The sequence below is a fragment of the Acyrthosiphon pisum genome, chromosome X (genome assembly GCF_005508785.2).
Source record: "Acyrthosiphon pisum isolate AL4f chromosome X, pea_aphid_22Mar2018_4r6ur, whole genome shotgun sequence".
In the NCBI taxonomy this organism is placed as follows: Eukaryota; Metazoa; Arthropoda; class Insecta; order Hemiptera; family Aphididae; genus Acyrthosiphon; species Acyrthosiphon pisum.
Genome location: NC_042493.1, coordinates 10083659 through 10096098, shown reverse-complemented (window position 1 = coordinate 10096098; position 12440 = coordinate 10083659). Strand labels below are relative to the sequence as shown.

At 28.8% G+C, this 12440-nt stretch overlaps 1 protein-coding gene across 3 annotated transcripts in view; it reads right to left on the bottom strand.

Moving 5' to 3' along the window:
* LOC100166784 (calpain-A) overlaps positions 1-12440 on the bottom strand; it is a 67099-nt gene continuing 54659 nt past the window's right edge. The window contains exons 1-16 of one of the 3 annotated variants that reach the window (XM_003244246.4): positions 9888-10110; positions 7401-7580; positions 7234-7303; positions 6966-7083; positions 6758-6892; positions 4724-4892; positions 3895-4076; positions 3506-3759; positions 3269-3432; positions 2920-3137; positions 2813-2855; positions 2590-2731; positions 1455-1556; positions 1214-1341; positions 930-1125; positions 217-547 (exon numbers count right to left, since the gene is read on the bottom strand). In XM_003244246.4, coding sequence (XP_003244294.1) covers positions 462-547; positions 930-1125; positions 1214-1341; positions 1455-1556; positions 2590-2731; positions 2813-2855; positions 2920-3137; positions 3269-3432; positions 3506-3759; positions 3895-4076; positions 4724-4892; positions 6758-6892; positions 6966-7083; positions 7234-7303; positions 7401-7580; positions 9888-9923 — 2223 coding nt within the window. In that variant the 5' untranslated portion in view covers positions 9924-10110 and the 3' untranslated portion in view covers positions 217-461. Of the gene's footprint in view, positions 548-929; positions 1126-1213; positions 1342-1454; positions 1557-2589; positions 2732-2812; positions 2856-2919; positions 3138-3268; positions 3433-3505; positions 3760-3894; positions 4077-4723; positions 4893-6757; positions 6893-6965; positions 7084-7233; positions 7304-7400; positions 7581-9887; positions 10111-12440 lie in introns of those variants that run through there. The other 2 variants (XM_003244247.4, XM_001947067.5) reach the window with 2 other exon arrangements.

Below are 12440 nucleotides of genomic sequence, written 5' to 3'. Positions count from 1 at the left end.
TGAAATGTTTTTATTATTTTTATTTTTGCAATAAATCGTAGTAAAAATAATTAACATTGTTAAAATATGTTTGTACTTATGATAAATGGAAATATAAGTAATTTCCAGGCTGACCCTGTTAATTAATTTAAATAAACAGGTCGTTAATCCTATAATTTCTTAATAAATAAATATCAAAGTTTAGGAAGCACCAATAAGAACAGACCTCAAAATATGTATTTTAGACGAAGCTGCATATGAATATATTTTGAATCTGAGGAAATTTCAAAACAGTTTTTTTAATAGCTCCTAAATAGTCATGGTTATGTGTTTATGCATAATATACTGTAATATATATAGGATATATATAAAAAGTTAACATTTTATGCAAATTTAATAACCCACTTCAAAAAAAAAAAAGAAAAATACATAAAAAAAAAGTAATAATCCTTAAAAAAATAATACTTTAAGGACACTTAAATCTATGAATACAATGTTTTTTCCACCCATTCTTCCATTGTAAATGAGGCAATATTTTTGTTGTCAGGATCGCGTTCTTTGAACATATCTAAAAAATAAAAAGTTTTCAATTATATTCATAAAGAAAATTATTATTTTATCAAAAATGTAAAAAAAAATATAATATAATTTTATAACTTTATATTAGGTTATGACAAATTAAACAAATTCAGATACATAGTTTTTAAAAACTTTAAGAAAAATACAACAATGGTTAAAAATCTGATCATAATAATCAGATATTTTCTTTTTTAAATTGTATTTTCTGGATATTATTGAATAAATATTTGAATATTTTACTAAACAAAAGTACGACAGAGTGGCCGTTGAGGCATTTCATTAGGTTTTTTTTTATTTTAAATGGGTAAGTTATTAAACAAGAATTAACCGTTTTTCAAAATAAATGTGTAATTTTAAAATTTGTAACTTACCTATCATGGTTTTTAATCTTACGGCGCACATGATGAAGTCGTCAAACATTATATTTCCATCTTTGGTTGCATACCGATGACACATAATATTAAGGATGTGTGTATTCAGATGGTACCCAACTGAATTCAATGCTTGCCTTAATTCGAATCCATTTATGTAACCCTTGCTCTCTTTGTCGTACATTTTAAAGACAGTCTAAAACGTAACACATACATTTTAAAATATTTTCATACTCAAATGTCAGTTTATAAATTCTTAAAAAATGTATATATTAGTTGATTACCTTCCACTGTCTGATATCAATCCACAGACTTTTGAATTCTTCGAAACCAAGCTTACCCGATCGATCCCAATCCATCATAGCAATCATGCTACGGCATACATCTTTAGAGAATCCTGCTTTTTCCATTTCTGAAAAGGTAAATTGTTTAGTACAATGTAATTTAATCTAAGCTAGCTAGATATTACCAATATCAAAATGGAATTTAGTTAAATATCGCCTAATTAAAAAAAAAAATACTTACTGAATGTAGACGCTAAAGGCGATCCCTGACAGAAAGACTCACAGAATGTCTGAAGTAAGTTGATAAGGAGATTATCTCCAGCAGCTGTATTACTTGCCACATCTACAAATGGTATAATCAAATGGGCAACCATGTTAGTTGAGGTTCAAACTCATGCATACAATCAATAACATTATTATTTACAAGTGAAAAATAATATGATTAAAAAATTATTCATACTATTTTGTTTTGAAATGAACACACCTATATCATTTGACTGGTACAAAAGTATGACTTAATTTCTTACAGTTTTTACTTGTATTTATGTAGTTTATATTTATAAATCTGTATACCAAGATATTATATACAAACTTATAAAATTCAAATTTTCACATATAAAATTATCTTAAAAATTATTGACAAATGTGATTACGAAAGCAGTTAGCTTAATTAAATATATACATATTCTAAAAGGTGGTTCAAATCAGTTAAAAGCTTAACAAAACACATTAACACATTGTCGCTGGTTAAGGGTGTGATTTAACATTAAATTCTTCACAAATCAAACTCTATATTTATTATTTAGAGATCTGCCACACACTGATTCATTGCATTAATTTTGCTTTGAGAATTTAATGAAAATATACACCTAAGATAATCTGTGTCGTAAAAATTAAAAATTTTACAAGACACCTACAATACATTTGAAATTTTGAAAGCAAAAACAAAGGAATTTAAGATTCTTTATTTTATTGAAGGTAGGTAACTAAAATAATACAATATTAAATGAAAAGCTAATGGATTATAGATTACAAAGTTTAAAATTAAAAAAAAAAAATAATAATAATAGTAAAATAGTAAAACTTAATACTTGTGTATTAACACAGTAAATAAAATCATACTTTAAAAAAATATATATTGGAGATAGCATTCAATGTGTGGCATCTTTTCATGTACAATACATTATATTTTAATTAGGAAACAAACTATGTTATGTCTATGTAATTAAGTTTATAAGACATCAGTATTAATTTACCCTTGTTGTGCTTTTAAGTAAAAATATATTTTGAATAATATATTTGCAAATAAAAATGTATTGTAGTAGGTACATATTTTATTTTGAATATGTACACTTGTTTATAGATTTTTAACCTACCATTTCTCATAGCATAGTCCAAAATATCTTTAAGTTCCATCCAATCGACTTCTTGGTCAATACCAGCCAATTTAAGGAAGAATTCTTTAATTTTCTCATTAGCTTTATCAACTTTATCTGGCTCAGGCTCTTGTTCTTTAATCTAAAACAAATTTTATAGTCATGTTATGTAAGTTAATTATTTCTAATACAAACAATAATGATTAAAGCATATTAGTACTACCTTCACATCAACTTCTCCCATTCCTACTTCATCATCAAGTTCCCTATAAAAATATTGTCGATTAGAATAACAATACATTTGAAGAACTTATAATAATTATCACTTACGCCATGTTATTTTCATGTTCTGAGAATACTCTAAGTAAAAATTCACCTTGGTCATTTGGGTCAAAGGTTGAAGGTACAATACAATATGTACCAGGTGGTAGACTGAATCGACTACTGATTTCTCGCAAGTTAATAAAAGTAGGACTTCTTGCTGTAGACGCATTATACTTAAAAAAATTTGTGTCAAGGGGTTTCGGTAAAGAATCTGGGTTGATGAGCTAAAAAAAATGTTATTTTTTTCATATGTTATTCAAATAATTAAGCTGCATACCTATTACCTATTGCATTTCTAAAATTTTAAGCATATATTTTTAGATAAACATTTGTGTTTTTTTTTTTTTTTTGATACCTGATATACAGCAAATCCAATTGTTAAACATTCAGCTCCAATCTTTCGTTGGGCACGTCTATTTTTTTGCATCAAAGCAATAATTACGGTACATTTACGCTCATCGTCCTCTTCATCAGGATCTTCTAATGTAATACGATACTGTGGGTTACTTGCAAATGTATCTAAAGACAAGGCAACAAATATAAATTATTGTTATATTACTATAAATGTTGATAATAGTTTCTTAAACTATACCTAGAAAATTACGACATCCACCAGCAGTAGCACCTCGGACCCATTCACCTTCAAACACACTCATTTCCCATCTTTTATTAGAGTCTTCACCAAGTTGTTCTTTAGTTAGCACATCAGGATTCAAATTGCAAATTTCCAACCGAGAGAAAAATTTGACAAAATCTTTGTATGACATCCAAAACTCACCATCAGCATCAAATATCAAACCTAAAGATTGTTTGTCCGACTCAGATATAAACCTCCACTCAGCTGATCTATAAAAAAGATTTAGAATTTTTATCAATAATTATATAAATATTATAATAATCAATATTAATAATACTTTTATGCTCTACCAGGTCAATAATAATATAATAGAACAACGTCTTTAAATATTAAATAATGCTTACTTATCACTCCACGGGCCATTCCATTCTGCTTCATTACCCCATGGATTTCGAAGTCTGAGCAGAGGTATTTTGCCAGTTGTATTTGGAGTTGTAATGTCCACGTATGTTACCCTGGTTATGCTGTACGCATGACCTTTAACCAATCCTTGTGGTGTTTCCATCTCAGTAACGCTTGGATCAGCCTTAAAAATAACAAATGACAAAATTAAATCATATTTTCTGGACATAATAAAAAGTGAAATAAGGTACAATTTTTTTTTGGGGGGAAAAATCAGGGCTGTTAGATTATAGCTATGCAAGTAACAATATTATTATTGTTGATAAATCAACTGTTTAAACTAATTAAAATTACATAAAAATAGAATATTTTTTTATTTAACTATACATAATATTTTACTCTAAATTATAATAAAGCAGAATAAACTCTTGGGACGTAGGGAGAGTAAACATAGGCTGTACTAGTTGTATTACCTCTCCAAGCCATAGAACCAGTGATTAAGGACAATAACCCTGTATGAAGTAAGATTATATACTATCATTGCGATTATGAATACTATAGATCGCTCACTGCGGTAGGTACAAATACACTGCGCTAAATTTACTAGGGTTCCTGGTGTTATTATCCAGAACTGATTGGGCGGCCAGGTTATAAGATATGCCGCTCTGCCAGTTTTGGATGATAACACTAGGATCACTAGTAAATTTAGTGTAGCATATTTTGTACTGTAGTGAGCAATCTATAGTACATATTCATAATCAATGATGCTTTGCATAAAAATTATTTTTCAAACTTTTATTAAATCCAATACTTATATTTGTTTTATTTTACCTCAATAGAACAACCCATTAGTGATTGACGTTGAAAAGCTTTCAGCATGATCGTGAATAAATTGGCTGGAACTTCATTTAATTCATACATTTCTGACACACCACCAGTAAAATCCTCCATAGCCTCACATGTGCTACCTCCTTTTAATGCTTCGTATGATCCATGAATTCTAGTAGATAAAATTTATTTATTATCCTCAATATTTTGTATAAATAGTATAAACAGAAATAAGATCGAAGAGGCACTAATTAACGGTTATAGTAGGTACTTACTCAATATTAGGATTCATCAATAAAATATATTATTTTTATAAAATATGACTGACAAAATAAAATTAATCGCCATAAAAACATTAAAATTACAGTTAAGACTTATGAGGTTATTGCAATCATGAATAGGCATCATGTGATATTTAAATATACGATAATTTAGTGTTAATATTATTAAAGTAGTAGCTCTTGACCTTTTTTTTTATATATGATTGTTCAAATTACTTGATACTAATTAATTAATTCATTATTTCAATTATTTTGTTCGTATATCGTTATTTTTAGAATTCAGAAAATCAACTATTTTAAATTGATGTCGAGTAATATTATAAACATTATATCAAGTAACATTAATAATTAAGAGCTATTATAGCCTATAGGTATTTGCTTAATGCTTAAATGACTATTATACTATAATTTTAATAAAATAGCTATAATTTAACTATAATTATCCAAAATATCTGCGTGAGATCTTACCCATGTGGGATCAGAATAGACTAAATGGATTTGTCTAATTGACATGTCAACGTCAAAATTATACCAGATGAAGTAATTTAAGAGTTGAGTCTTTGAAGTAGAAAGTTAGATAGATTTTGTGTTATAGATTATATAGATGTTAATGACTATGAGTCTGAGTAAATAATAATATAGTAAAGTAATAACTATATTAATATTAAAATGCACCAAATCATACCCATTTCACTCATTTGTAAGAGCTTTAATGATAAATGAAAACTATAGGTATCAAAACATATTTATTACTTATTACCAATAAGTAATAACTGTAGGGATGGATTTAAAATTTGAATGCTCTAAAAACTATCCAAAAATACTAAAAGAAATGGCAAAAAAAACCATGTTCCAAACATTTTTTAACACTTCTTGAACAAACAAAAATACGAACTTTATGAAATAAACGCGATTACAATGTAACACTAACTGTCCAATTAGTTGTTACCACAGATTTGAGACTTTAAGTACCAGTCGTACAATAGCTATTAATCGCACGGTATATAGATAAAGACGATATCGACGTATCTATCGAAATCTTAAATAGTACGGTCGGAAAATGATAAAACATGGTCGGAACAAATTTTCTTGAGCTAATATTTTGAATTACCGATTAATTTAACGAAAAAATCCATATTATAATACATAAATATGCACTAAAAATTAACAAAATATCCTAAAACTTATAAAAAAAAAAGCAAACAAGGAAACTGCAAAGAATGGGGGGAAAATGTAAAATAAAAGTTTAAGTTTTCCATTATAATATGATGTATGAAATAGCTTTTGTACCTACTAAAAAAACATTGCTTGGGACTTCCCAAAAATAATAATGCATTTTGCATTCGAATCAGGCTCTAAGGCCTAGATTACTAATACATTTTGCAAAGAATATCAACTAAGCTCTCAGGAAACAGGTTATGGAATTTTGGCAATGTGTTTTGTGTTAACAATGTACTTACGGTATCACAATTTTAAAGCAACATGGTTGTGAGGTAGTTGCACCTCTCAACTATTAACAACGAAAAGACAAAGATTATTAGTTTTTTTTACACGATAATAGTTCATAGGTACCTACGATACCTATGTTGTATAAATTATATTAATATTATATTTTGACAAGCAGAAATCAAAATACGGATTGCGCATTACATAAAAACCTTACATTGCAATATTGTATAGATGTTGTAGAGATATCTGAACCAGGTGGTATTGGCTTTTCGGGGATTTTTAAACCTAAATAATTTAAAAAGCTTACTTGGCATAGGCTTTCTCCAACAGAGCACTCCAGAATTCATTTTCAGTTGCTGAATGAAGAAATATTAACTTTCCATGATAAGTCGGTAAACGATCATCAACAACCACGTCAACCCATCTGCCATACTGCCAAAATCTAAAATAACCGAAGAATATAATACGATACGTACGTTTACTACTACTACTAAAACTAATAGTAATATATTTACCTAAAGTGAAATATACCCGCATATTTATTATCGAATCCTTGATCATTTGGTACTACTTGATAAAATAGTTTTTCGTTTAAAGTCAAATTTGCAACAGCAGCTAACAACCAGCAGTCACCTGTCAAAATAACGAAGACTTGTATAAAACTTAAAGTATCGACCTAATTTATTATTTTATACATTTAATTTTTTTTATGTACCTAATTAAATATCACAATAAATAGGTACCGCAAACATTTTTAAATAATAAAGATATTATTCCATTTACCCAATTCTCCTTGCTGTACATCAAATCTTGAAGCCCCTTCAATAAATAATTGAGGATTACTTGCGATCTCCTAAGAATACAATTTTTAATGTTATTCAATTAAACAGGTACTTAGGTAAATGGTTACTGTTAATAATATAATTTAGGTATTTAAAATCTATGCTCACGCTTGGTCTTCGCCACTCGAACCGTTTATCTGGCGATTTGCTATAAAATAGCGAAGAGTCAACTGTATCAAAATCCGGATCCTCGAAAAGTGCTCCTCGTTGTATACATTGGTCCCGAAGTACTTCAAAGTCCTGAACATCTCCAGCTCTTGGTCGAAAACCAGAACCCCGTTCGCCAATCTTAAACATTTAAAATACAATTATTAAAGTTATTTATTTATTTAACAAAATTTAGTAAATTTTTTCACCAACCACGATCAAGTAACACTTTTATATTAGGAAGGTATATTGCAAACATTAAAACATCCATTATTGTCTTTTTTTGTGATTATATAATTTGTGTTTCATTAAAGTAAAGGTCAATATTCCCCTGTGGAGTTATAACGTTATAATAGCCGACAGGCTAAATGTTTCGGCTCATTATTTATTGAATTAGGTTCATGAAAATATTATATAATATTACGCGCATTTCACATCGTATTATATAAAATACTTATACTTCATACATATTAGATTATGACTGTTTTAATATTAACACTTCATAATATTGTCAAACTGTTAAAATGTCATCGACTTAAGTTTATAATTATTCATTATGGGGACGTCAAACCCGCCATGAGTTGTTTCCGTCTTACAAATGTATACAACTTAGAAAAAAATGTTTTGCGCGGGACAGCTTTACTCCCTCCGTACATATTTATAGTAGAATTATCAAAATTCCATAACGCATAGGAAAGAACTATAACTGTATCTGTGTCGTTGTGTTTTCATTTTTTTTTTTTTTTTGTTGAGGGCATTAACCAATAATTGTTAATAATTAAATGAAAAAAAAACCTAATGTTTTCAAACTGATCACTTTCAGGTATTTATAAGACGGAGAAAACACGCGCATGCTGGTGTAACGTCCTCTTAACGTTTCGAAGTAAACTATATCAAACTAATAATTTTTTAAATATCATGTACCTACCTATATATGTAAAAATCTTAAAATACATTTTAAGGACTATGTAAAGCGGCAGTCTATGCGGATAAATTTGTACACAATTGTTATAAATTTTGTTTGAAAACTCAATATAGAGTACAATATATAGGTATATATATATTAAATATTATAATAGTACCTATATTGTAATTTATTATAGTACCTACTATGTAAAAAATAAACCAATATTTCATTCATGGTCAGCACAAGCAATATTACCATAATATATAGTATTTTGTCGTTTATTGAATTTGTTAATTTATAATGTTTAACAACTTTAACAATGAATTTTATTCATTAAATCTAATTTCCGTACCAATTTACCACAGTCCCTATTGTTACCATTATAAATTACAATAGTCATAAGTGCCCAAAATATATACCTACAATAAACTATGAAAAAAAATATTATTTTATTTTTCATCAGTTTGTCCATTATTTGTTCTTTTATTTTGTCTTGGCCTGTTTTGTTTATAATATCGTCGTTTTATATAAAGTGGTGATTGTGTGACATATATGTAGCAAACTAGGTACTCGATATCTTTCACTTTGAAGACAATCTGACAATATATGATTCATTAATAATATGTATTAATAAGTAACCATTTAATAAATTGTATATAATATATCTAGAGGGCATTTTTACATTTTATTCGTTCCTATGGCGATAAACTGATAAACAAAACGTTCGAAAAAATCGGTAAGAAAAATAAAATATCTGCCCAGCCCAAAAACATATTTTGTAATATGTTAAAATATTTATGAAAAACCTTCGTATGTACCTACATAATTTCATCAACATTAGAATTTTTACTTAACTATAACAGCTTTATTATATCGGCTGATAAATATATAATACAACAATAACAACAATCTACAAAAATGTCGTTCAATTTGCGTGTATGCATATTAACGCAGTGCAGTAGCTCAACAAGGCAAACTATAAATTAAGTTCAATAAATACATTGATACGTCATAATATAAAAATTGCGATTGCACAATACAGTTTGTCACAGTGACGCAATATATACAATATTAATTAATGAGAAAAAATACGCGTTTCGGTCTTGTATCGTTGTAAGTTGTAACTCTAAGATATGTAGATATCTAACATACAAGGCACAACCTATCCGTATTACTGTGAGTGACCGTCAAAAATAGAATAATAAATTTCGACGGTGAGAAGTTACATCGCGACGACCTGTTGCTGAGTGGAAAGCCAACTTTAGCGGTTCACGTCGATCGTGTGACAGTTTTAGGTACTATACAATATTATGTAACAATTAAGAAATATAATGTGTGAAATTTATTTATTATGAAAACGTGTCATTCGCAAGCCTCGATGGCAAGTATATGCTCTATAATCGTGTGAGTGAAACAAAAACGGGTGCGGTTTTAGCCGGGTGGGCAAATTTGACGGGCTCAGCAGGACATGCGTCCCCAAACTCTGAACAAAGTCACGTGCAGTGCAAAAAAAAAACAGATTTAATCAAAACCGTGCTTACGTAGTAGACTAACGTTTTCCCTTGTCTGTAAGGCATTTGCGGTGATTCACTGGACGAATAATAATAATTATAATATTATAAATTATTATAACAACGCTCGTAGGTGTCTGCGGCGGTATAATATTTCTAACCTAATGACAATACCGTTGTCTGGTCCTTTTACTACTCACGTTCGGTGGTCGCGGTCTGACTGCCACTGAACCCTAACCGGGGAACGACTGCGAGGCGCGTGATGATGATAATTATTGTTATATTTTACCGCGATGTTTTGGGGCGAAGCGAAAAAAGGCGTGTCGTCGTCCTGCGCCGCCGCCGTCGTCGACGCGCCGCGTTACTCGCTTTATTGATCGAGCCCGTACTGGTCGGGCGCAGGGATACTCAACATTCGGACGAGTGAGTGCGGTCGACTCTTGTGCGAGAATCGGACGAAAAACGGTTTAGAGGGGGTGTTGGAAGGGGGACTCGAAGGGACGCCGGTAACAGATCGTTCACGGATTTGTTACGCATAATAATAATATACTGTGCCGACTGCAATGATTCTGCAGCAAACGATTTTTCACCGTTATAATATAATATAGGTTAGGTACTCGCTCATCTTCCAAAATAATTGTTCTGATTAAACTGCATGAATGATTGACACGAATAAGATTCTTAGTGAATGATAGTAATTCGGACTTGCGGACACAAAGCCAAGAGGATTTGTTTATTATTTTTTTTTTTTAGTGGGGGGGTCGATTTTCAAAAATTACAAATTATCCAAATAGTTTTGAAATGTTGTATGCATTTTTAAAAGTTAACTTTTAACGTTTTATTATATAAATAAAATTCAAATACAAGTAAAATACAGAATAAACATTGTACAAAAAAATACAATTCATATTATATTATACAATTCATAGTATATCATATTTATAATAAATTATAGGTTTTATTTTTAAAATAAATGTTCAGACGATTAAATGTCTTTATTTTAATCAAACCTTTTTTCCAAATTTAAAACAAAATATGGTAAAAAAAAAAGATATTTTATAATATTCATCAGGTGAATTACGAGAGTAAATATACTTTTTTTAAAGCAGATGAAAGGTAATGCAAATAGGATTTTGCGAATAATATAACAATGGAAGATTGAAAATATTTTCACAGAAGAATATAATGAAATTGCAAGATATAATTTTTCTACATCTGCTAAAAGTGAAGAACGCTACTGAAATCTCACGACCCGTTTCTTGAACATAATATCACGACTCATGAATTTCTATAGATTACGCCTAAAATAAAACATAATTTTATTAAAAATAAAAATTGTTGGAATATACAACGAATTTTAAACATATTATAGATACTTAAAAACACCGTTATTGGTAATAAATTGACGAATTACTTTGAAACCGATCCAATATCATTAAAACTGTTACTCACGATGTTACAATATGTATCAAACGATGTACTACTACAACACATTGATTGACTTTGTTCTTGACTCTCGTTACATTGATTTAATAGCGCATTTGGTTCTGGTTCAAAAAAACTATCCAACGCACTTACATACTTTCCTTTCATACTTGATGATTATTTAAGTATAAACAAAATCAAATTAAATAAAAATTACGTGTTTGTATAAAAGGTGTCAATTGTAGACTGACGACTAAGTATAGGATCTAATTTTCTGTGCATCTAATACCTATGCGACACATGTATGATAATAATATATAATATTTACGATCTACTTCTGTAGATAATGAAAAATATTGTGATTGTTATATTTCAATATTCATTTATTTTTACGCGCTATAATGAATAATATTGTGCATTTCCTTATCTATACGATTTTATTATGCCGGTTTTTACATATTTATGAGTGTGCCGATATTTTCTCAATACGGTTAATTTTTTGATTTGCATATTATTATTATTAGGTACATTAGATGGACATAAAATATTCTACCTACATCGCAGAAAAAATTTCAAGGGTCCGGGACTTTTATGAAATTGCATATTTGTTGTGGTTTACTACGTTCTATTAATATGCTAAGTGAGAACAAAAACGTTCCATATATTGTGAATTTTAAAACCCTAATTTTTTTAGTACATATATTTTAGTTATACTTTTAGCATATTATTTTACAGTTGGTAGAGAATGTTTCAAGATTTTGTTACCTTATTTACTATTTACTATTTAATATTTATAATTTGAGCTTATAGTTATAAGACAACTAAATTTATAGGCATATATTTTATGACACATTTTGGCGATAAAAATCAAAATTATATCACAATTTAACTCCTCGGTAATTTGCACGAGAAAATAATATCATGATAGACAATATATATATATATATATAAAATATAGGTATAGTACGGATATACCTATAATAAAACCAAAATTATCAACGTCGGCCCTATCACACCTTCAAATCTTAAATCATTTAGTCATCGTTGGTTATTGAAGCCAAAGGTAAACATTTTGCTATATACCTATATAGTATAGTTTTAAAATTGAAACTCTTAAAATTTAAAATGCCCAAAAGAAAAATTTCCATAACCCGTTTT